A 25,322-nucleotide genomic window follows, 5' to 3' on the forward strand; every position below is an offset into this window, starting at 1 on the left:
GCTTGAAAAACTTATTGCACTTCTTCGAGGGAGTAAACAAGCAGATAGACAAGGGTGATCTGGTCGACATTGTATATCTGGATTTTCAGAAACCGTTTGACAAGGTCCCGCATGAACGACAACTTCAAAAAATTGTGAGCCATGAAATCGAGGGTGATATCTTCAAGTGGATTAAAAACAGGTTGGCGGATAGGAAACAGAGTGGGGGTAAATGGACAATACTCGGACTGGAAAAGCGTCATGAGTAGAGTGCCATAGGGTTCAGTGCCCGGGCCTGTGCTCTTCAACATATTTACAAACGACCTGGAAATTGGTACAATGAGCAAGGTGATTAAGTCTGTGGACGATAAAAAGTTATTCAGAATAGTGAATAAACAGAAGGATTACGAAGACCTACAACCAGACAAACACGTTCGAGGAATGGGCCGCGAAATGGCAAATGAGGTTCAATGTGGATAAGTGCAAGGTGGTAACAAAAGTCTTATACACGAATACAGGATGTCTGGTGCAGTATTCGGAGAGATCCCCCACGAATGAAACTTGGGAGCACTTGTAGACAAGTAAATGAAGCCGTCCGTGCAATGTGTACCGGCGGTGAAAAAGACAAACAGAATGCTAGGAATGATCAAGAAGGGGATCACAAACAGATCGGAGAAGGTTATCATGCCGCTGTACCGGGCCATGGTGCGCCCCCAACCTGGAATACTGCGTCCAACACTGGTCACCGTACATGAAAAAAGGACATAGTACTATTCGAAAGGGTCCAGAGAAGAGTGACAAAAACGGTTAAGGGACTGGAGGAGTTGCCGTACAATGAGAGGCTAGAGAAACTGGGCCTCTTCTCCCTTGAAAAGAGGAGATTGAGAGGGGACATGATAGAAACATTCAAAATAATGAAGGGACTAGACTTAGTAGAGAAAAAGATTGTTCACCCTCTCCAAGGTGGAGAGAACGAGAGGGCACTCTCTAAAGTTAAAAGGGGATAGATTCCATACAAACATAAGGAAGTTCTTCTTCACCCAGAAAGTGACAGAAATCTGGAATGCTCTTCCGGAGGCTGTTGCAGGGGAAAGCACCCTCCAGAGATTCAAGACAAGGTTAGACAAGTTCCTGCTGAACCAGAACGTACGCAGGTAAGGCTAAACTCAAATAGGGCACTGGTCTTTGATCTAAGGGCCACCGCGTGAGCGGACTGCTGGGCATGATGGACCCCTAGTCTGACCCAGCAACGGCAATTCTTATGTTCTTATGTCCTATGCTACCACGACTATGCGCAGTTCCATGACCCCCCTATGTAATGTATCATGAACTTCTAATATAACTGTAATGTGCCATGAATGTCTAATATATTCTGACTAAATGTATCTACTGTAATCTACTGTGAATGTTCCTTTGTAACCCTTTCTGAGCTCAAGGGAGGAAGGGATAGAAATCTAAATAAACAATGGCCAGCACCCATTATTCTGGCATCATTGGGACTTCTTAGAGGAAGAACCAGTGCGAGATCCAGATTGCTGTCTGGATTACAGGTCTGTACCCCTGGTAAGGTCTCTGAGTGGAGGAACTCGTGTTACCTTGGCGGGACCTGAATGAGGGACGAAAATTACTTTGACTCCCCCCAGGGGGACGGCGAGGTCTGTTGTCTGGGAGAGACTTAGGGCAGCGATCCGCCACACTGGCCACTAGGTCCTAAAGTCATTTGCCGAAAAGCATCTGTCCTTTGAAGGGCAGCCTGCTTAACGTGGATTTAGAGGTTGAAAACCAGCCCACTTATGAATCCAAAGCATCCTGCGAGCAGCAACTGCATATGCTGAGACTTTGCCTAAGATCATACAAGGGGTCTGCCACATAATCTACTCCTTTCAGCACCAGCTTGGGCCAAGTGTCCTCCTCCGCTGAGGGCACCTGACACAGTCTCATGTGACAGGCACGTGCAGGAAAAGAGGCTGATATCACTGCCTTGAGGCCCAGACACACCACCTCAAATTATTTCTTTAATACCATGTCCACCCTGCAATCTTGTGAATCTTTTGGCATCACTCCTCCTTCAGTAGTGAGGGCTGTGCGCTTACGGCCCAAGCCATTTCAGAGTCCACTTTGGGCTGTTCAAACAGCTGCTGAAATTCAGGTGCCATAGGAAAGAGATAGCACAGTTACTTACCATAACAGTTTTTATCCAGGGACAGCAGGCAGCTATTCTCATAAGTGGGTGACGTCATCCGACGGAGCCTCAATGCGGACGCCTCACAAGCAGACTTGCTTGAAGAAACTCTAAGTTTCGAGTCGCCCGCACCAAGCATGCGTGAGTGCCTTCCCGCCCAGTGCAGGGCGCATCTCCTCAGTTCAGATAGCTATCAGAGAGGCCAACCCGGGGAGGTGGGTGGGATGTGAGAATAGCTGCCTCCTGTCTCTGGATAACAATTGTTACGGTAAGTAACTGTGCTTTATTCCAGGACAAGCAGGCAGGTATTCTCACAAGTGGGTGACCTCCAAGCTAACCAAAGTGGGATGGTGGGAGAGTTGGCAACTTAGGAGAATAAATTTTGCAATACTGTTTGGCCAAACTGTCCATCCCGTCTGGAGAAAGTATCCAGACAATAGTGAGAAGTGAAGGTATGAACCGAAGACCAGATAGCAGCTCTACAAATTTCCTCAATAGGAGTAGATGTGAGGAAAGCTACAGAAGCTGCCATTGCTATGACCTTATGGGCTGTGACTTTACTGTGAAGGGGTAATCCAGCCTGGGCATAGCAGAAAGAGATACAAGCCGCCATCCAGTTGGAGATGGTACGCTTAGAAATAGGACGTCCCAACTTGTTTGGATAAAAGGAGACAAAAAGTTGAGGAGCAGTTCTGTGTGGTTTGGTGTGTTCCCAATAGAAAGCCAAAGCATGTTTACAGTCCAGAGTATGAAGAGCTGATTCTCCAGGATGAGAATGAGGCTTTGGAAATAACACTGGAAGAACAATGGATTGGTTGAGATGAAATTCAGAGACCACTTTAGAAAGGAATTTCGGATGAGTGCGAAGAACCACCTTGTCATGATGGAACACTGTAAAAGGTGGATCCGCAACTAATGCTTGGAGCTCACTGACTCGTCTAGCGGAAGTGAGACCAATGAGAAATACCACTTTCCAAGTGAGATACTTCAGATGAGCTTTGTCCATTAGTTCAAATGGAGGTTTCATCAGCTGAGTAAGAACAATATTGAGGTCCCAAACCACAGGAGGCGGTTTGAGAGGATGTTTGACATTGAAAAGTCCTTTCATAAATCTGGAAACCACAGGATGAGCAGAGAGAGGTTTCCCTTCAATAGGATGATAGAAAGCAGCAATTGCACTCAGATGTAGACTTGAGGCCAGAATGAGAAAGGTGCAACAGATAGTCCAAAACTGAAGATAAGGAGGAATGTTGAGGCTCCTTATGATGAGAAAAACACCAAGTAGAAAATCTAGTCCATTTCTGGTGATAGCATTGTCTAGTAGTAGGCTTTCGTGAAGCTTCCAAAACATCTCTCACAGATTGAGAAAACTGGAGAGGAGTTATGTTGAGAGGAACCAAGCTGTCAGGTGTAGAGACTGCAGGTTGGGATGAAGGAGAGATCCCTGATGCTGCGTAAGCAGAGAGGGAAAAACTGGTAGAAGATATGGCTCCCTGCTGCTGAGTTGAAGAAGGGAGTACCAGGGTTGTCTGGGCCACCGAGGAGCAACCAGAATCATGGTGGCATGGTCGGTCTTCAGCTTAACCAGCGTCTTTTGAATGAGAGGGAATGGAGGAAATGCATATAGAAAGAGATTCGTCCAGTCCAGAAGAAAAGCATCTGCCTCAAGGCGATGAGGAGTGTAGATCCTGGAGCAGAACTGAGGCAGTTTGTAGTTGTGGGGGGCTGCAAAGAGGTCTATCTGAGACATTCCCCACTGAGAGAAGATTGATGAAGGGGCGTGGAATGGAGAGTCCATTCGTGAGGCTGTAGAAGATGACTCAAGTTTTCCGCTAAGGCATTGTCCACCCCCTGAATGTAGACAGCTTTGAGGAAGGTGTTGTAGCGAATTGCCCAATCCCAAACTTTCAGAGCTTCTTGACAGAGAGAGGCAGATCCCGTGCTGCCTTGTTTGTTGACATAATACATTGCGACCTGATTGTCCGTTCGAATGAGGACTACACGGTTGTAAAGTAGATGCTGAAAAGCACTGAGAGCATTGAAAAATCGCCCTGAGTTCCAGTAGATTGATGTGACACTGACGATCTGTACTGGTCCAATAGCCTTGAGTATGGAGACCATCTAGATGAGCCCCCCAAGCATAAGTTGAAGAATCGGTCGTGAGAACCTTCTGATGGGGAGGCGTGTGAAAAAGTAAGCCTCTGGATAGATTGGAAAAGAGCATCTACCAGTGAAGAGACTGTGTCAGAGCAGGAGTGACCTGGATGTGTCGAGTCAGAGGGTCGGAAACCTGCGTCCATTGAGATGCCAGGGTCCACTGAGGAATTCTCAGGTGAAGTCTGGCAAAAGGAGTCACTTGTGCTGTGGAAGCCATGTGACCCAGAAGAACCATCATGTGTCTCGCCGAAATGGAAGGGCGAGAGGACACTGCATGACAAAGCTGGAGAAGAGCTTCCAGACGTTGTTGAGGAAGGAATGCTCTGAGTTGGATCGTGTCCAGAACGGCCCCGATGAATTGAAGAGTCCAAGACGGCTGTAGATGGGATTTGGGAAAGTTGATTTCGACAGGACAGACTTTGCAGGAACCAGATAGTCCGTTGGGTCGCTACGACAACGCCTTGAGACGTGGAGTCTTTGATGAGCCAGTCATCGAGGTATGGAACTACTTGAAGACCATGGTTCCTGAGAGCAGCAGCCACCACAACCAGGCACTTGGTGAAGACTGAGTGAGGAGGCCAGACCGAAAGGAAGTACTCTGAATGGAAAATGTAGAGTCCCCACCCGAAATCTGAGGTACTGACGGGAGGCCGGATGGATGGGAATGTGTGTGTAGGCCTTCCCTGAGATCCAAAGAGCATAACCAGTCGTTCTGCTCGAGGAGGGGATAAAGAGATGCCAGGGTCAACGTGTGAAATTTTTCTCTGACTAGGAATTTGTTGAGCACCCTGAGATCCAAAATAGGTCGCAGATCGCCCATCTTCTTCGGAACAAGGAAGTACCAGGAGTAAAAACCCTTGTTCTGCTGAGCCAGAGGAATGGACTCGACAGCTCGAAGCTGAAGTAGAGTTTGAGCTGCCTGAAGAAGAAGGGCGGTCTGGGAGGGATTGGAAGGATACTCTCTTGGAGGATGTTCCGGAGGAACTTGATGGAATTGAAGAGAGTATCCCTCCCTGATGATGGAAAGGACCCAGAAGGCTTGCTCTGTGAAGCTGCAGTCCGGCTCCACAGGCGCTGCATTCCTTTCTCATGCAGAGATCCTTTAAATAAGGGGTTTCAGGGTACCGAAGCTACCGAAAAAAAAGCAAATTTACGTTAAAAAAAAAAAAAAAAAAAGAGAGAGAACAATAAAGCAGAGCAGATCAGAAACACCTCTCCATGATTCACTTGTAAAAGGAAAAAATTGAAGGGGGTACTATACACTGCTATGTGGGAGGTGCAGAAAGCTTTGAGTGTAACATCTGCAAGACCCAGTTCGCGGATTCGGATTGAACATCTATCGTACAGAATCTGGAGAGGATGTAACAGAATGTGTGTTACGTTCTGGGCATTTTAATGCATGGCAAATTCAAAACTAATGCTGCATCAAGAAGAGGCGTGGGACAGGCATGTGGGATCTCTTAGAGAATGGAGGAGATACTGAATGCTGTGGATGTTCCCAATACTTCTTTTATTGCAGGTAGTGCATTAATTTTCCATTATTCCGTTGTACCAGATAAGAATTAACACAGGAGGTGCTTAAGTGCTCCTGAATTAACTATATGCTAGTCATTTGGCATGCAGTTAAATGTAACACACTAGCTGACTAATGCTTCCATGAGCACTCTCCTCTCCCCCCCACTGACAGAAAACCCTGACAAATTCAGAACGCACAATTTAACAAAACCAATTAACATGGTTGTGCAATAGCCTGTTTTCAGGTGTTAACTGCACATTTACCGAGGAATTCTATAAATGGTGCTTAGTTACATGCTAATTCGGCACTCACATTTGGTGAAGAAAAAGGTTCCAAAAGATGCAAGGTGTCAAAATGGGGCTGAAAGATTAGCACAAAAATACACTGATGCATCCAGTTATATAGTATAGTGCCTAAGTGTTTCTGCGCCTAATTGCAAAAGGGGCATTCTAAAGATTGCATGCAGTTTTATAGAATATTACAGATGTATGCCCAACTTGTGCACCAGCATTTATACTAGGTTTCAGTCAGTTCAAGTTCTTACAGCCAAAGTTGGGTGCAGAATTTCGCACCCAATGATATTCTATAAAAGGAGTGCTCATCCTAGAATGTCTTTTGTAGAACGTACTGGGTGCTATTATTTTCCAGCATCCAAATTTAGATGCCATTTACTGAATCCAGCCCTAAGTGCTTAACACGCTTTAGTAAAAGAGCCCCCAAGTTAAATATAAACATAAGAGTATGACACACCAGAAACTATTTTTCTACAGGAGCTGACAACTAGAAGACTAAATGTAAATGAGGTCCCATTACCAACATACCATGAGTAAGGTTCACCAGATTGATTTCTTTAGGTTGAATATTTGGTGGTATGTTTTCCTTAGCCATCAAGATCAATTTGTCAGACTTAGACAGAGCCTCATTTTTGCTCTGTAAAACAAAGATATGAAAGGATAAAATTTTAAAGACACATTCTGTATGCACTACAGAACCAAATGCAAGCTACAAAAACCCCATAAATTAAGAAAAAATGGATTTAAGCAGCATCATTTCTGAAGTTCTGTTAATCTACATCTCATCCTTCTTTTCCAAATTTCTGGAGGGGCAAGGAGTCATCAGTAATTACAGAAATAGAAAAATCAAGAGGCAGTTCCAGCAATGTTAATAGTTAATTGGTACTTAAGCCCGATAGAGATTGGGTGCTGCGTATGTTCTTTAGGAAAACAAATTTAAAATGTATAAATTGCTTAATTTGTGTATTTTCTGATGTAACATGCACAACCCAGAGAAAATGGAAACTGTTTCTTGAAATGAGATCCAAAGTGTTACAACTTGGAGGGATGTTTTGGTTAAATTTCCAATATATAGTGGTACCTTGGTTTACGAGTGCACCAGTTTGCGAGTGTTTTGCAAGATGAGCAAAACATTCGCAAAATCGGCGCCTCAGAAATTGAGCTTGCCTTGATTTGCGAGCGGTGCCCTCCGCGATTCGGAACCACCCCCCCCCTGCAATCTGAAATCTCCCAGACCCACCCGAACATGCTTCTTACCCCCATCTGCTCACCGGCACCAGCATGTCCTGTGTGTTGGTGCCAGTGCCCAAAGATCTGCGTCCTCTTCTTTGCTGGGCCTTGAGCATCTGCGCAAGCTCAAGGCCTGCGAGTTCACACTCTCTGCACTAAACCATTAACCTGGTGTGATCTCCATTTGATCACATTCAGCCATGTTACTATGTATCAACCATGAACATACCCAACATAAGCAAACCCAACATAAGAAGATGGCATCGTTGCTGTATATCAACTTAGAGGATCTCTCCACAGGCCTTTCCAACAAAGTAGGAACATTAAAACCCAATTCTAGACTGGCACACTGAAGTAAAAACCATATACAAAGGCTAACGCTAGTCAAAGCGATCAAATACTATCCCCATAAAATACTCTTTTCCCTGCTTTACGGACAACTTAAGAAGAAAAGAGAACTAAGGAAAGTGGAAAGGAAATGTACAAATCCAGGATTATAGAGCAAAGGAGAAAGAAGGGGCTGGCCTCGATAATGTCAACAATAAAAAACAAGAGGCAAGAGAGATGTCTACACTGGAACAGTCATATTTATTTCAAAACAGCACAGATAGACAAATAAATCTATAACAAAGTTCAGGGTCTTTAAAAAGACCATTTGCAATCACAAGAAGTGGAATCCTAGGAACTCCCAGATTAACAATGACAGGTCCAAAAGGAAGGAACTGCATGAAGAATGCAGCAATATCAACTACGCTATGTCCACCAAGTCTTATCCTGTCTAAACTGTGAATGTTCTCTTGTAACCCATTCTGAGTTCCTTTGGGATGGATGGATGGATATTAATAAATAAATAAATATATAAACAAACATTAAAAAAGCCACCCTAGAGGCTTAAAAGATGGTACTCCCAACAACTATTAAAGACCCCCAATAGACCAAAAAGCACAGTTACTTACCGTAACAGGTGTTATCCAGGGACAGCAGGCAGATATTCTTAACACATGGGTGACGTCACCGACGGAGCCCTCGGTACGGACCTTTTTAACTAGAAGTTTCTAGTTGGCCGCACCGCGCGTGCGCGAGTGCCTTCCCGCCCGACGGAGGAGTGCGTGGTCCCCAGTTAGTATAAGCCAGCTAAGAAGCCAACCCGGGGAGGTGGGTGGGACTTAAGAATATCTGCCTGCTGTCCCTGGATAACACCTGTTACGGTAAGTAACTGTGCTTTATCCCAGGACAAGCAGGCAGCATATTCTTAACACATGGGTGACCTCCAAGCTAACAAAGAGGGAGGTGGGATGGTTGGCCATTAGGAAAATAAATTTTGTAACACAGATTGGCCGAAGTGTCCATCCCGTCTGGAGAACGCATCCAGACAGTAGTGAGTAGTGAATGTGTGAACTGAGGACCAAGTGGCCGCCTTGCAGATCTCCTCGATGGGCGTGGAGCGGAGGAAAGCTACAGAAGCGGCCATAGCTCGGACCCTGTGGGCCGTGACAGTTCCTTCCAGTGAGAGACCGGCCCGAGCGTAGCAGAAAGCAATACAGGCAGCAAGCCAATTGGAAAGTGTCCGGTTGGAGACAGGACGACCCAAACGGTTGGGATCGAAAGACAAAAATAGCTGAGGGGATGTTCGGTGAGCTCTGGTACGATCAAGATAGTAAGCAAGGGCACGCTTACAATCCAGCGTGTGCAACGCCTGTTCCCCAGGATGCGAGTGAGGCTTAGGGAAGAAGACGGGCAGCACAATGGACTGGTTAAGGTGAAAAGCCGAGACCACCTTGGGAAGGAATTTAGGGTGGGTACGCAGAACAACCTTGTCATGGTGAAAAACAGTGAACGGAGGGTCGGCAACCAGTGCATGCAGTTCGCTAACCCTCCTGGCAGAGGTGATGGCAATTAGGAAAAGCACCTTCCAGGTAAGAAGCCTGAGCGAAGTTGTGGCAAGAGGCTCAAACGGAGGTTTCATGAGGGCTGAGAGAACCACATTCAGGTCCCAGACGACAGGAGGAGGCTTGAGAGGCGGTTTGATATTGAAGAGCCCTCTCATAAATCTGGAAACCAGAGGATGAGCCGTGAGGGGTTTTCCGAGAATAGGCTCATGAAACGCAGTGATGGCACTGAGGTGGACTCTGATGGAGGTAGTTTTGAGGCCAGCATTGGACAGTGAGAGCAAATATTCCAAGACAGTTTCCACCGCTAAGGAGGTGGGTTCCTGATGATGCCGGAGACACCACGAGGAGAATCTGGTCCACTTCTGATGGTAACATTGGAGAGTGGCCGGTTTCCTGGAGGCGTCCAAAATGAGGCGGACCGGTTGAGATAGATTCTCCGGAGAGGTCAGCCCGAGAGAAACCAAGCTGTCAGGTGGAGCGAAGACAGATTGGGATGCAGTAGAGACTGATGCTGCTGCGTAAGCAGAGTAGGAAACACAGGAAGTAGAATGGGTTCCCTGGAGCTGAGTTGGAGCAGGAGTGAGAACCAGTGTTGGCGAGGCCACCGAGGTGCGATAAGAATCATGGTGGCGTGATCTTTGCGGAGTTTGGACAAGGTCCGCAACATCAGAGGAAGTGGAGGGAAGGCATACAGGAACCGATCCCTCCAATCGAGCAGGAATGCATCCGGAGCCAGACGGTGAGGAGAGAAGAGTCTGGAACAGAATTGGGGCAGCTGATGATTGTGAGGTGCTGCAAAGAGGTCCACCTGCGGAGTGCCCCATCGAGCAAAGATGGATAGCAGAGTCGGAGGGTCCAACGTCCACTCGTGAGGTTGAAGGATGCGGCTGAGATTGTCGGCCAGAGAGTTCTGTTCGCCCTGGATATAGACCGCCCTGAGAAAGAGATTGCGGTCCGTGGCCCAGGTCCAGATGCGCAGAGCCTCCAAACAAAGGGGGCGAGATCCGGTGCCGCCTTGCTTGTTTATGTAGTACATGGCGACTTGATTGTCTGTGCATAGGAGGAGGACTTGAGGACAGAGAAGATGTTGGAAAGCCTTGAGGGCGTAGAACATGGCTCTGAGTTCCAGGAAATTGATGTGATGACGACGCTCCTGTGGGGTCCAAAGTCCCTGGGTGCGTAGATCTCCCAGGTGAGCTCCCCACGCGTAGGGGGACGCATCTGTGGTGATGATCATAGAGTGGGGGGGCAGATGAAAAAGTAGACCCCTGGAAAGATTTGAGGAGTTCAACCACCATTGGAGAGATTGCTGAAGAGATGATGTCACAGAGATGGGATGAGAAAGAAGATCCGTAATCTGTGACCATTGGTTGGCGAGAGTCCACTGAGGTGTACGAAGGTGGAGACGTGCCAGAGGAAGGACATGCACCGTTGAGGCCATGTGACCCAGGAGGACCATCATCTGTCGGGCAGGAATGGAGGGATGCATGAGTACCTGACGGCATAGATGGAGCAGGGTCTGCTTGCGATCGGAGGGGAGAAAGGCCCTCATTAGCGTGGTGTCCAGAACTGCTCCAATGAATTGAAGTCGCTGGGTGGGAAGCAGGTGCGACTTGGGGTAGTTGATCTCGAACCCCAGGAGGTGGAGGAGAGAGATGGTGTGATGAGTGGCTTGTAGCACGAGTTGAGATGAAGGTGCTTTCACCAACCAATCGTCCAAGTAGGGGAACACCTGGAGGTTGTGAGACCTGAGGAAGGCCGCTACCACTATAAGGCACTTGGTGAAGACCCTGGGCGAGGAAGCGAGGCCGAACGGTAGCACTTTGTACTGATAGTGGTGGTGCAGTACCTGGAACCGCAGGTAGCGGCGGGAACTCTGATTGATGGAGATGTGAGTGTAGGCCTCTTTGAGGTCCAGGGAACATAGCCAGTCGTGTTGAGAAAGAAGAGGGTAAAGCGTGGCAAGGGAGAGCATTCTGAACTTCTCCTTGACCAGACACTTGTTGAGGCCCCTGAGATCGAGGATGGGACGGAGGTCTCCCGTCTTTTTGGGAACCAGGAAGTAGCGGGAGTAGAATCCCTGACCCCTTTGATCTGGAGGTACTTCTTCGATGGCATTGAGAAGGAGGAGGGATTGAACCTCCCTCAGGAGGAGGGGGGTTTGAGATGAGTGTGAAGCAGACTCTACGGGAAGGTTGTCTGGTGGAAGAGTCTGGAAGTTGAGAGAGTAGCCGTGGCGGATGATGTTGAGGACCCACTGGTCCGACGTGATGACTTCCCAACGGCTGGAGAAAATGGTGAGACGACCCCCGATAGGCTGTGGAAGAGGTCGTGAGGGAGGATGACTGGCTATGCCCTGGAGAGAAGAGTCAAAAGGGCTGAGACTGTTTAGCAGGCTGAGGCGGCTTAGAGGGTTGAGTGGCCTGAGATCGAGCCTGGGCATGGTGCTGCTGTTGACGAGGTCGCCGAGATTGTTGTGGAGGCGGATTGAGTGGCCTGGCTGAGAACCTCCGCTGGTAAGATGATTGAGGCCGATAGGGTCGAGCAGGCGGAGCCTTCTTTTTTGGCTTGATCAGGGTGTCCCACCTGGTCTCATGGGCCGAGAGTTTCTGGGTGGTGGAATCCAGGGACTCTCCAAAGAGTTCATCCCCGAGACAGGGGGCGTTGGCCAAACGATCCTGGTGGTTGATGTCCAGGTCGGAGACTCTGAGCCAGGCTAGTCGACGCATGGCTACGGCCATGGCAGAGGCCCGAGAGGTGAGCTCGAAGGAGTCGTATATTGAGCGGACCATGTATTTTCGCATCTGGAGAAGACCAGAGATGTGTTGCTGGAATAGCGGGACCTTGCGCTCAGGAAGGTACTTCTGAAGGGCAGACAGCTGTTGGACCAAGTGTTTTAGGTAGAAAGAAAAATGGAAGGAATAGTTGTTTGCCCTGTTGGCCAGCATGGCATTTTGGTAAAGCCTCTTGCCAAATTTGTCCATGGTCTTACCTTCTCTGCCAGGAGGGGTAGAGGCATAGACACTGGAGCCCTGAGTCTTTTTCAAAGTGGATTCCACTAAAAGGGACTCATGGGGCAATTGAGATTTGTCAAATCCAGGTATAGGGATGACTCGGTAAAGGTTGTCCAGCTTACGGGGGGCTCCCGGTACCGTGAGGGGAGTTTCCAAGTTCTTGTAGAACGTTTCCCGTAGGATGTCATGTACGGGAAGCTTGAGGAACTCCTTAGGAGGTTGCTCAAAGTCTAAAGCCTCTAGAAAGGCTTGAGACTTTTTCGAGTCAGATTCTAGAGGAAGGGACAGGGCAGCAGACATTTCTCTCAGAAATTTAGTGAATGAGGACTGCTCAGGTTTAGAGGTGGCATCGGGTGCCGATGGTTCCTCATCAGATGAGGAGGGATCCTCCTCGGTACCGAGTGGAGTCTCCTCCCACAAATCAGGGTCTCTGACCTCTGGTGCATGTCGAGACACCGGGGTGGAGGGCGCGGTGTGGCGAGTCTTGGACAAAGACTTACCAGAGCGCACTGAAACGGTACCAGGGGAGGACGATCGGCGCCGTTCTCGGTCCCGAGAAGAATGCCGTACCGCCTGGTGCCGAGGAGGATCCACTGTGGTCTGAGAATGAACCACCGGATCGGCGTGAAGGTGTTGAGCCGAAAGGATCGGCATAGAGGTGTTTACCGGTACCGAAGGAGTGGACACCGGAGGCTCGGTGCGGGGCTCGGGCCGGTCTGGTACCGGAAGGAGCGGTGCCAGGATAGAGGGTAACAGTTGTTCAAGTTGTTTCTTCAACTGCTCCTGAAGCTGAGCCTGAAGAATGACCGAGATACGGTCATCTAGGGGTGGCATCGGAACCGCTTTCTTTTTCTTCGGTTCCTTGGATGCCGCTCCACGCCCCGGCGATGAGGAGGCCGATGACGAGGCACTCACCGATATCGGGGCGGAGCGCTTGCGGGACCGGTGCGATGCCGGTAGGGACGGTGTCGCCACCGTAGCTGGAGGGCGCTCGAGGGAAGAGGAAGGCTTCTTAGCCGGCTTACCTGGCGCCAGCGGCGCCGATGCGGGGTCGGTCGGTGTCGAGGTCGACGGTGCCGATTTTTGAGGTACCGCCGTGGAAGGTGAGGAGTCCATCGCCGACTCGGTGCCGAAGAGAAGAGTTTGTTGGATTCTTCGGTTTTTAAGTGTTCGTTTTTGCAGGGTGGCACAGCGGGTGCAGGAGTCCGCCCGATGCTCCGGACCCAGACACTGCAAACACCAATTGTGTGGGTCAGAAACGGAGATCGGGCGTGCACACCGCTGGCACTTCTTAAAACCGACCTGCGGGGGCATGAAGGGGAAGATGGCCTCCGCAAAATCGAAGTCCGAGGCCTGTATAATGGTAACAGGCCCCGCCGGGGCAAAAACGAAAGAAAAAGGAAAAAAATGAAAGTTTTTTTTTTTTTTTTTTTTTTGCAAATCAAAGAAAAATAAACCCGAAGGTAAAGAGAGAAAAAATTAGGAAAAAAACGCGAGCGGGAAGGCGAAAAAGTGATTTCAACGGCCGTTGAAAAAATACACGCGTCTTCTTCGCTCCGCGGAAACGAAGAAACTGGGGACCACGCACTCCTCCGTCGGGCGGGAAGGCACTCGCGCACGCGCGGTGCGGCCAACTAGAAACTTCTAGTTAAAAAGGTCCGTACCGAGGGCTCCGTCGGTGACGTCACCCATGTGTTAAGAATATGCTGCCTGCTTGTCCTGGGATAAAACCTTTTTATACTAATAAAAAAATATACATCGCAAGGAAACAACCAATGCCTTAACACTGAACTTGACAGCGAAACACTCTGACTGCTTCGCTTACAAAGTAGACAAAATATGATCTCGCCTCAACTTGACCCTGCTACAGACATCGTCCCCCCACAACTCAAATAAGATAATTAAAACTACAACTGGGAACCTAACTCACTTTGAAACTGGTCTCCCACAATGACATCACCAAGATGATAGACACTATTCACCCTTCGGGCTCCAACTTAGACCCCTGTCTTCCACGTCTCCTAGTGGCTGTGAAAGACACCTTTGTATATTCCATCTTTGCTCTCATCAACACCTTTCTAAAAACAGGCATAGTGCCCACAAACTGAAGTCAGCAGTCATCAGACCAATCTTGAAAGAAAAAATAAATAATCATACTAGAGCCTAACATGCCCAGCAACTTTAGATCAACCTACCCTTCATCTTCAAGATTCTGGAAAAAACAATGTTAAATCAATTACACTCCATCGACAAACAAGGAGCCCTATCCACCTTCCAATCAGGATTCAGGAAGCTACACAGTACTGAAAGTGTCCTTCTCGACATCACCGATGACTGCTGGAACTCATGGATAAGGGCTGCTGCTGCTCCTGGATCTCAGCGCGGCATTTGACACTCTTGACCATCCTTTCCTCATTGCACGGCTCTCTGAAATTGGAATCCAAGACACTGCATTACAATGGTTCACCTCCTTCCTGAATAATAGATCCCAAAACGTACTGCTCAACAATGAACTATCGAAACAAAAACTGATGAAATACAAGTGTTCCACAGGGGGCTCTACTATCCCCTCTATTATTCAATCTCTAAATTAGACCTGTCCTAGACATAACCCACAAACACCAAACAAAGATTCACTCCTTCGCAGATGACATCCAACTATACCTACCGCTAGGAGAAACCCACGACACCCAGATCACAAAACTCCTAAACTGCCTCTCGGAAGCCAAAAACTGGATGTCCGTCAACAAATTGCAACTAAATGCCTCCAAAATGGAATTGTTTTGGATCTGCAAAAAACACTGCAACTGCATCCGTCACTTGTTATACTGGGATTCAACTACCATAATTGCAAAACACCAAACGCACAACCTAGGAAACTCCTTGATGCCAATCTATCACTTTCCAACCATCTCTCCCTCTCTCAAGTCGTATCTTTCTCATTTTACTACCTGTGACAACTCCGAAATTAAGGAACTACTTTTCTGAGTCTGACTTCACCAACTACTCTATGCCTTAGTCATTTCCCGCACGGATTACTGCAAAGTGCTATTCAATAGTCTCACAGTGAAGAATATACAATGGCTCCAGCAAGTATAAAACGCAGCAGAATTCTTAAAAAAAAAAAAAAAAAAAAACCCTCCATGCCCATGGCCTTGTCTCCCAGGCTCTATTGTCAGCTCACTGGCTGCCCATAGCCGAATGTTGTGTCTTCAAGGGCCTAATGCTAGCATTCAAATCCTTGCACGATATGACACCGGACTACATGACAAGCTTCCTCCATATGTGCCAAACCATTACGCCACTCCCATGATGGAATAAGCTTCAAAACACCCCGATCGCAAACACCCCGACCTTCAACTGCAAACCGCCAAACAACATTCCTACTCCCACTTCATACCAAGCCACTAGAATCATCTGCCCCACAGTTGAGATCCCTTTAAGGGCTCCCAACTTTAAGAAAGCAATAAAAACATACCTCTTCACTTAACTCCCCTGCCCACAACCAATGGATTACAAAGAAATTTATATTGGTACTAGATCATCGGTACATGTCACATTAGGATAAGAATTTGTATTGAAAAATCATGGACTGTAACTATGGAAAATTTAACCTGTAAACTGCATATTATGTATTATGTATATTGGTATTAGATCCCTAGTATGTGTCGAGTTAGGATAAAAACTTGTATTGAAAACCTTGCACTGTAACTATGGCAAATTGTAACCTGTAAACTGTATACTATGGGGCTCATAATCAAAACAAAAAATGTCTAAAAAGTGGCCTAAATGGGGTTTGAGATACCTCAGCCAATCAGGCCCCTCAAACGTCTAAAAAGTGGCCTAAATGTGGGCGGGGTTTGAGGTGCCTGAGCCAATCAGGCCCTAAGGCCCGCCATTCGACAGTTGGTGGGCCTTCCGGATGGACGGGCTCGGGACCTGTCTGCTCAGCCAACTGTTTTGAGGTATTGGGGGGGTGTCGAAGGTGGGGGGTGGTGTCGAGGGGTCAGAGGGGGGGGGATTGTGGGTTCGATCGTGGGGGGGGGGGTTGCGCCGAGGGCAGGAGGGCCTGGGTTCCCTCCTGCCCGTATCTTAGTGGGGGTGGGGTGTAGGGGGTTTCGCTGGGGCAGGAGGCCTTGGGTTCCCTCCTGCCCCAATAGAGTGGGGGGGGGGGTGATGGACACAGCAGAAGAGATTGGCTCTCTCTCCTGCCGCTATCGTAGCTGGGGGGGGAATTCTGTAACACTGGTTACAGAATTCAGCTTTTAGGCGAAGGACTGGCTCCTCCTTCGCCTAAAAGCTCTTGTGTTGGGCGTTTGGGACTTAGGCTTTCTTTTGGTTTATTATATCTCTTAAGTGTAGATGTAGTGGTGGTCTGGGCGTTTAAACAGCTGGAACGTAGAGGCAGGCCATTATCAAAAAACCTCCTTTTGGACATGTTTTTTTTAGAATGGACATTTTCCCAGCTTCTACTTTAAATGTTTAGGGCCTTAGGCCTTAAGACTTTTTTTTAATTATGCCCCTCTATGTATGTGATTCTGACCTCGGTACTGGGAAAGACGGTAGAGGTGCTGATAAAGGATTGCATCATTGATCACCTTGACGGACAAGGGCTGATTAGGACCAGTCAACACGGTTTTAGCAAAGGCAGATTGACGAACTTGCTGCACTTCTTTGAGGGAGTAAACAGACAGACAGACAAGGGCGACCCGGTCGACATTGTATATCTGGATTTTCAGAAGACATTTGACAAGGTTCCACATGAACGACTACTTCGGAAAATTGGAAGCCATGGAATCGAGGGTGAAATATTCACGTGGATTAAAAACTGGCTGGAGCATAGGAAATAGAAAGTGGGGGTATATGGACAATACTTGGACTGGAAGAACGTCACCAGTGGGGTGGCGCAGGTCTCGGTGCTTGGACCCGTGCTCTTCAATATCTTTATAAACAATCTGGACATAGGTATGACAAGTGAAGTGATTAGATTTGTGGACGATACGAAGTTATTCAGAGTAGTGAAGACACAGGGGGATTGGGAACAAGATCTGCAATGTGACATAATCAGGCTCAAGGAATGGGCATCGACATGGCAGATGAGGTTCAACGCGGATAAGTGTAAAGTGATGCATGTCGGTAACAAAAATCTCATGCATGAATACAGGATGTCCAAGGCGGTACTTGGAGAGACCTCCCAAGAAAGAGACTTGGGAGTTCTGATCGACAAGTCGATGAAGCCGTCCGCAAAATGTGTGGCAGCGGCAAAAAGGGCAAACAGAATGCTAGGAATGATAAAGAAGGGGATCACGAACAGATCGAAGAGGGTTGTCATGCTGCTGTACTGGGCCATGGTGCGCCCTCACCTGGAGTCCATCACTGGTCGCCGTACATGAAGAAAGACACGGTATTACTCGAAAGGGTCCAGAGAAGTGCGACTAAAATGGTTAAGGGGCTGGAGGAGTTGCCGTACAGTGAAAGATTAGAGAAACTCGGCCTCTTCTCCCTCGAACAGAGGAGATTGAGAGGGGACATGATTGAAACATTCAAGGTACTGAAGGGAATAGACATGTAGATAAAGACAGGTTATTCACCCTCTTCAAGGTAGGGAGAGAACAAGAGGGAACTCTCTAAAATTGAAAGGGGATAGATTCCGTACGAACGTAAGGAAGTTCTTCTTCACCCAGAGAGTGGTAGAAAACTGAAACCCTCTTCCAGAGTCTGTCATAAGAGAAAACACCCTCCAGGGATTCAAGACAAAGTTAGACAAGTTCCTGCTTAACCGGGCTAGTCTCAGGGCGCTGGTCTTTGACCGGAGGGCCGCCGCATGAGCGGACTGCTGGGCACGATGGACCACTGGTCTGACCCAGCAGCGGCAAGTCTCATGTTCTTAAGATAAGAAAAAAAAAACAACAACATGGTATCTGTGTTTGTTTAGCACTTTTTTGATGTTATGAGAGCGCCACCTGCTGGTTACGACATTACTTTAACTTTTTAATTTTTCAAAACATTAATATCCACTATTCACCTGACATTACTTTTATTTTAACCTTATCTTCTTTACTCAGGGATTATTATTATTATAAGCAATTGTTTAGTGTGTGTAACAATTAGTTTATCTAACAAGTGTATTGTGATAATTATGTACTGAGTTTCATTTATGTAATCAGATATTTTGTGAACAATATTTAGATATTGCAGCTGGCTTGTGAATTATATTTTTCTATTTTCATAATAAAAGTATTTCTCATTAGCCTGGGTCTTGTGTCGTGTAAACAGGCAATAAAGCTGAACCTGGATCAGCGTTCATGGTTTTCCCTAGACAAAACTAACAGACACGTAACTTGTTTATGTCACTGATTAGTAAACCATAACTCTTGCTACACCACCAGGGATAAAGTAGGGCATGGGGGGTCTGATCAGCATCAGGGTTGCATCATGGGGGGAGGGGTTAGAAGGGAGGGATGATGTATGGATGGCAGGCAGGGGAGGAGAAAGAGGGACGGACGGATGGCAGGCAGAAAGGGAGGGATGATGTATGGATGGCAGAGAAAGTGGGGCAGGGGTATAGCAAAAGGCAGCCCTGGCCCGCCCAGCAACAAAGAACATTGGGTGGAGGGAGGAGAAAGAGAGAGAGACTGCAAAGGGGTGGAAAGGGGCAAGAAAGGGAAAATGTTACATAAGGGTTAGAGGGAAGGGAGACAGACTGCAAGAAGAGGAAAAGAGGAAGAAATGTTGGGGAATAGGGGTGCATGGGGAGAGGGAGAAAAGTTAAAAAATATGGTGGATTCTTTAGTCTCCGTGCGGATGACTATCTTATCTTTAGTTTTGAACAAGTTTTGTATGTGCTCTGACTGTTGTATTTAATTTATATGTGTCTTTATTAACATAAAATAAAAATTTTGAAAAATAAAAAAATAAAATAAAATAAATTATGGTGGAAAAGAGGACGGGAAAGATATTTGATCCAGGGCACAAGATGGTGGATAATGAGAGAGGCTGCACATGGCAGAGAGAGGGAGAAAATGCAGCATGGGAGAAGAGAAATGTTGAACCAAGGGTGCAAGGAAGAAAAAGAGAGAGAAAGATGTTGAATATGGGGGTGTATGAAAGGGAGGGAGAGATACACAACGTGTCTTTTAATGTAGTGATTGTAATGTGTCAGTTTTTGAAATTAACATCTACTGTCTTTATATTTTGCACAGTACAGGGGGATATTTTTTTCTCTTTCTCTGGTGTTGCTTTTGCTTTGTGGCTTCTTGGGGATTCAATATATTATTTTTTCTGTGTTTTTTTTCTATTTTTAATTTGTGGTTAGTTATTCTATTCTGTATGGAGGGTCTGTCTGTGGTCTACACAAATGAAAGAGACAGTATTCAGTTAGTATTAATTTTACAAAATGGATCTGTACTTATCTGGCTTCTTTAGTTTTCCCAATAGGTTTACTGATGTTCTAGTACACTTTAGTGTCTGGTGCTGTGTTTCCTAAGTAAGTCCTTGTTACATGATTCATGGATGTTACTGCTGTTATGGTATGGTAGAATTGTTCTGGGTGACATTTGTAGTGTTCTGTATTACTTCACAGTATGCCTGTTATTGAATTTTGGATTTGTATTTAGATCACACCTTTCTCAGTAATAGGTTAAGGCAAGTCTCATTCAGGTACAGTAGGTGTTTTCATCATCCTAGAGGGCTTACAATTTAAGTTTTGTACCCGATTCCAAAGGATAGTTGAGTGCCTTGTCCAAGATTTCAAGAAGTAGCTAGCAGAGATGAAGCCTGGTGACCATTTGGCAACCTACCAAAACACTAAGGTTTATGGTTACTAGTAACCTCAGGATTTTTGGTTACTGCTGCTGAAATATCACCAATTACATGGTCAACAGGAAGATACTAGCCTAGAAAGCTAAGTATTAAAATACCCCCATATATTTCCAGAATATTGCAGACATTCTATTCAATATGTTGTTTTTTTGTACATTGTTGGTTGTTTTTTTTCATAATTCCCTAATGCACACAGTGTGCATAAAACAAATACCGGTAGATCTATTACGATTGATCATTACCAATACTTTTTTGGTGATCAATAAAGAAAAAAAAAAAAAGATGTATGAGTTTTCAAGATCTCACAGATCCCATCCCCTTTTTTTTCTTAGCCTTACTGGGTCAGACCAATGGTCCATTAAGCCCATTGGTGTAACATTGGTCACCCTCCAATCTTCAGGTACTACAGACGATTTTAGCAACATGTTACAGATTACTAACAGCAGGTCAGCAATTTCATGTTTGAGCTCCTTTAGTACCCTGGGATGTATACCATCCAGTCCAGGTGATTTATTACTTTTAAACTTGTCGATTTGGCTTAGTACATCTTCCAGATTCACCGAGATTTTTTAGTTCCTCCGCATCCTCACCCTTGAATACCATTTCCAGTTCTGGTAGAGTTGCAATCTATTACGGTACTTAAAATCCAATGGCTTGCATACAATCTTAACTACCCAAACTGGTTACTTGAACAATCTTGCATTTCAATTGGATATAAAACCTGTGCAGTTGTTTGGAGGACTTACCCTTATCTCCATATATGGAGGATCTCTTTCCAGGTCAGCTCGGTCTTGTGCTAGTTTGGCCTTTTGATCTTCAATAAATTGATCCAAATCCTCACCCATCTTCCCCTAGATTCTAGAAGAAACACACTATTTTACTATCTTGCTTTGTGTAGGCATAAAGTAAGTTGCACACGTTCACCTTCCCAATAACTTATTCTGAGGATAGAAATTTCCTGTGGATGGCCAGCTGCTGGCCAACAGGCAGTTGACTGCGAACAAGGAAGAGTAAAAGCTCTACTTGGTTTGAATAAGCTGGAGTGAGCTTCAACGGCAACTCCAGTAGCTGGAACCCAAAGGACAGTAGCAGGCAGACTTCCAAGGTCTATGATCCAGAAATAAAATAAAGAGACACACTTTAATCATGAAATTATAATGCGTGCAATTAAAGGGCAGACTGGATGTACCATTCAGGTCTTTTTATCTGCTGTCATTTCATTTACTATGTTGTTTTTGTTTTGCAAACAAAATTTGGCCTTCTTCTTATGTGAAAGGATTGGAGATGAGGTGGGGGGAACCTTGACACAAAAAAGTAATTTGCTTTAAAGAAACTAAAAATCTAGGTCACACTTATGAAGATTTAAAGAATAAACTATATATCTTTGACTATTGTGTCTTTTATCCTGTAAAATTACCCCTTCTAACACAAGAGGGAAAGTGCACCAACTTCTACAAGAGCTTTTTAAAGCAGATAGAGTAACTTGCATACCAATATTCTTCATTAGTTACATTGTTAATGAGAACCTTGCATTGGCATAAATACAGTCCTAAGCTTTATTTAAAACTAGGAGACAAAGAGGAAACAAAATCTCAGGGATAGAAGACAACAATCATTGAAACTATAGAAATGAAGGTGAGCTTTTGGCTTCCTTCACCATTTAAAGGAGTCTCAAACTACTATAGTTATATTTCTTCACTGACAGACAACAAAAAGATGCTTTTATCAGTAATGGCAGCAGACTTTTCCACATTTTATTCTCAAGCTTTAAGACCGAGCAATAACTCTTGAAAGAATCTGCTATTGTAAGTCACTCCTGACTCAGGATGTTGCAAACTCGTCTCCCATTTTGTAGTCCTTGTAAATTAGCAGAACAGGTAGAAGCAAAACCACAACCATACCTAGATGGAAATAATTTCTAAAACACATCTCACTCAGAAAATTTGTCTTCTAAAATTACTGGATGACTGAGTTAGATCAGGATACCCAGGAAGAATATGGATGAGATATAGATTTGCATCAAATGGAGGCAGAGCGAGCAAGTTTGTCTCATTGAAGCAGTTAAGACTGCAAGTCACCAGAGCAAGTGTTTTCATGTATGGGACTTTGTGTGTGAAATACGATTCTGTTGTACATACGTCAGCAGGGAAATTTACAAAATTTTAAATGATTATTGAAAAGATATCTTTTTGGCAAAATGAAGTACGAGGACTGAATATTTTGTTTTAGGATTGAGCGCTGGACACTAATTACAGTTTTCATTGTTTGTGTGAGTGATGTTGCTATATTATGTATGTATTTGCTGTGCCCTGCTTTGTATAAAGCGGGATATAAATGAAATAAACTATAAACTATGTATATTCACTGTGGAAATCGTGAAAAACTGACTGGCAAGGTGTGTCCCAAGAACCGGGTTAAGAGCCCAGACAAATCTAGTAAGAACAGTCAGTTTGTGTCAACATCTGACACCATGGATCATGAGATTGCAATTAACAGCCATTTGAAAATAGTGTGGGGTACTGTATATTTTAATTAACAGATCTCAGTAGATTTACTTAGATAATTTGTAATCGATAGTCTGGCAATTGAAACATGTGGTTCGGCCCTTCACCAATGCTTTCTAATGTGTATATGGACAAACTAGTCTTTAAGCCCGTTACATTAACGGGTGCTAGAATAGATGTGTGTGTCCTTCTTTCTTTCTTTCTCTCTCTCTCCTTGGCCACTTTCTGTCTGTCTTTATTTCTTTTTGTCTCTAATTCACCGGATTTTTATTTACTTATTTGTGTGTATGTGTGACCTTGTTCCAAGCCCCCTTTTAACTCTTTCCTCACTGCATCTGTTAGCTTCCTCGTGCCCCAGTTAGGAAAAACAGGCTGAGAATCAGGAAGTCAAGGTTCCCAAATCTCATTTTGTTTTTGCTACATGAGCTGGAAAGTTCCTAGTGTAGGCACCAGCATTAAATCCAAAATCCCCTCTCTCCCCCCCCCTCCCCCCAGTGGGGCAAGCCACTTCTCTCCCTGCCTTCTTCTGGCCCTGGGGCTGAATGACCTTAAGGGCCTGGTACTTCGGTTTCTAAATCTTGTACTGATATCGGGTTTCCCCCCAGCACATCTGAGCCCTGCGCCGGGAGATCCAGGGGAAAGTCACCCCCGAGACCGGGAGGCTGCTCAGGCTGAGCGCGGCCCCTATCTGCCGGGCCTCACCTTGCACAGCTGCTGCCCCTGGGACAGCGCTTCGAATGGGAAGCACTGGTTACACTTTCAGTAACTTGCAAAGCAGGAGGAAGTGATGTCATCATGGCAGCCTAGAGCAATAGCTTCACAGCCCCCAATGCTTTTTTAGGCTGTGTTTGGGTAAACCTTCGTGTACCCGCACAAAACAATGCTCCTGCTTCAGGGGAATCTGCTGAGAGCGGTGGCAACGCGCAAGAAGCAGACAGATCTTACAGCTTTATCTTCGCCGCTCTCAAGTGGGCCGTCGAAGCCCGATACAAAGATGGCGGGGGAGCGTGGATATCGTAAAGTTCGGGGATGCCATGGTGAGGGGCAGAGGCCGGAGGCGGGCAGGGAGGAGACTGACGGTTGAGGCTCGAGAAGGCGACGGCAAGACTCCGCGTTCGCTCCCTCCGCCGCCTGAGATGACGTAGTAAGCGCGCATGCGCACTGTTGCCGGCACAGCGCAACAGAACAGGGATCAGGGAAGCATGCGGTGAGAGTGCACATGCGCGCTTAGCATTTTATTATTATAAATAAAGGAAAAGGATGCCAAATTATGTTTATCCATACTGATGATGATCAGTTTTACATCTTTGTTGGCATATTAAGAACATAGACATGCCATGCTGAACTGACTTTGAACAAGGGTCCATCAAGCCCAGCATCCTGTTTCCAATTGTGGCCAAACTAGGAAGTGTCCAGCAAATCCTGAAGAGTTGATCTGTTCTTTGTTGCTCACTCCAGGAGATAAGCAGCAACTTTTACCAAGGCTATCTAGCTAATATTTTTTTATAGACCCCCCCCCCCACCCCGAAGATATGCAAACACCTTTCAAATCCAGCTATGCTAGATGCTTTGACCACATCCTCCAGAAATAAAGCTGAGTGTTTGTATACTGGAGATAGTTGGGGTTTTTTTTAACCTGCTACTGATTATTTTATGGAGTGTACCCTCTAGTCCTAGATAAAAGGAATTAATAATTATTCCCCATTAGTCTGTCCCACTCCACTCATGATTTTATTAACTTCTATTACATCCCCTCTCAGCTACTTTGTCTCCAAGTGAAAGATCCCTGACCTGTTTAAACCCTTCTTAGTACTGTTTTATCACATTTCAGACAAGTAACCAGAACTGGATACAGTACTCAAGTAAAGGCTTTACTGTATTGTTTTATGCTCCACTCCAAAATTCCTAACATCTTATTTGCTTTCCAAATGCTGCTGCTACAACTGAAGCAAAAATAAAAAGTAATAATGTATCTCATTGTCAAAGCACTTAGACACACAAAGTACCATAGATGAGTTAACACCCATTACGTTCAGTCTGAATTAGAAGGAAATAGCATTGCTACTAAAAAAAAATTAAGCATGTAGTTTAGGGATATTTACTGATGGCATTCAGTGTGAAACCTTAGATCTAGAGAACTTAAAGTGTTCTTTATCAACTTCAGTTAATTTATCAAAATAATTTTAACAAAAAAGACACGGCAGCTGTGATACATGCTGTAGTAGCTTCTTGATTAGACAATATATTGTGCAATAGTTAGCTTGGTTTTGCATACTACTATGCTTAATGCTTAGAACAGGGTGTCCAACCTTTTGGCTTCCATGGGCTGCATTGGCCAAAAAAAAATGTTTCTGGGGCCGCACAAACGTTGCAGCAAGACAGAGGAAGGAGCTGGCAAGACAGTAAACACCCAGGGGCAGCAGAGGAAAACACTGCATCACCCTCGACCGGGGCCACACAAAATACTTCACTGGGCCGCATGCGGCCCTCGGGCCACAGGTTGGACACCCCTGGCTTAGAACATAAGTAAATTAGCTTTTTTTGTTTTTTTTTTTATACTTTTCTTGGGCATAGACCAGGGATCTCAAAGTCCCTCCTTGAGGGCCGCAATCCAGTCGGGTTTCCAGGATTTCCCCAATGAATATGCATTGAAAGCAGTGCATGCACATAGATCTGGCATTGTTCCAGAACATGGCATTGTTCTGGAATTACGGTCAAAGCCCACTCCAGCCAA

General features: G+C 45.8%; 1 protein-coding gene across 9 annotated transcripts in view; it reads right to left on the bottom strand.

Annotated features, from left to right (window-relative positions):
- Positions 1-25,322, bottom strand: part of CSPP1 (centrosome and spindle pole associated protein 1) — a 328,816-nt gene that overhangs the window by 294,029 nt on the left and 9,465 nt on the right. For 6 of the 9 annotated variants that reach the window (XM_033933355.1, XM_033933354.1, XM_033933356.1 and 3 more), the window contains exons 2-3: positions 20,831-20,942; positions 6,656-6,764 (exon numbers count right to left, since the gene is read on the bottom strand). The exons of 1 other annotated variant lie outside the window; for it this stretch is intronic. In XM_033933355.1, coding sequence (XP_033789246.1) covers positions 6,656-6,764; positions 20,831-20,929 — 208 coding nt within the window. In that variant the 5' untranslated portion in view covers positions 20,930-20,942. The remainder of the gene's footprint in view (positions 1-6,655; positions 6,765-20,830; positions 20,943-25,322) is intronic. 2 more of the 9 variants (XM_033933357.1, XM_033933358.1) reach the window with 1 other exon arrangement.

The sequence above is a fragment of the Geotrypetes seraphini genome, chromosome 2 (assembly GCF_902459505.1).
Source record: "Geotrypetes seraphini chromosome 2, aGeoSer1.1, whole genome shotgun sequence".
Classification (NCBI taxonomy): Eukaryota; Metazoa; Chordata; class Amphibia; order Gymnophiona; family Dermophiidae; genus Geotrypetes; species Geotrypetes seraphini.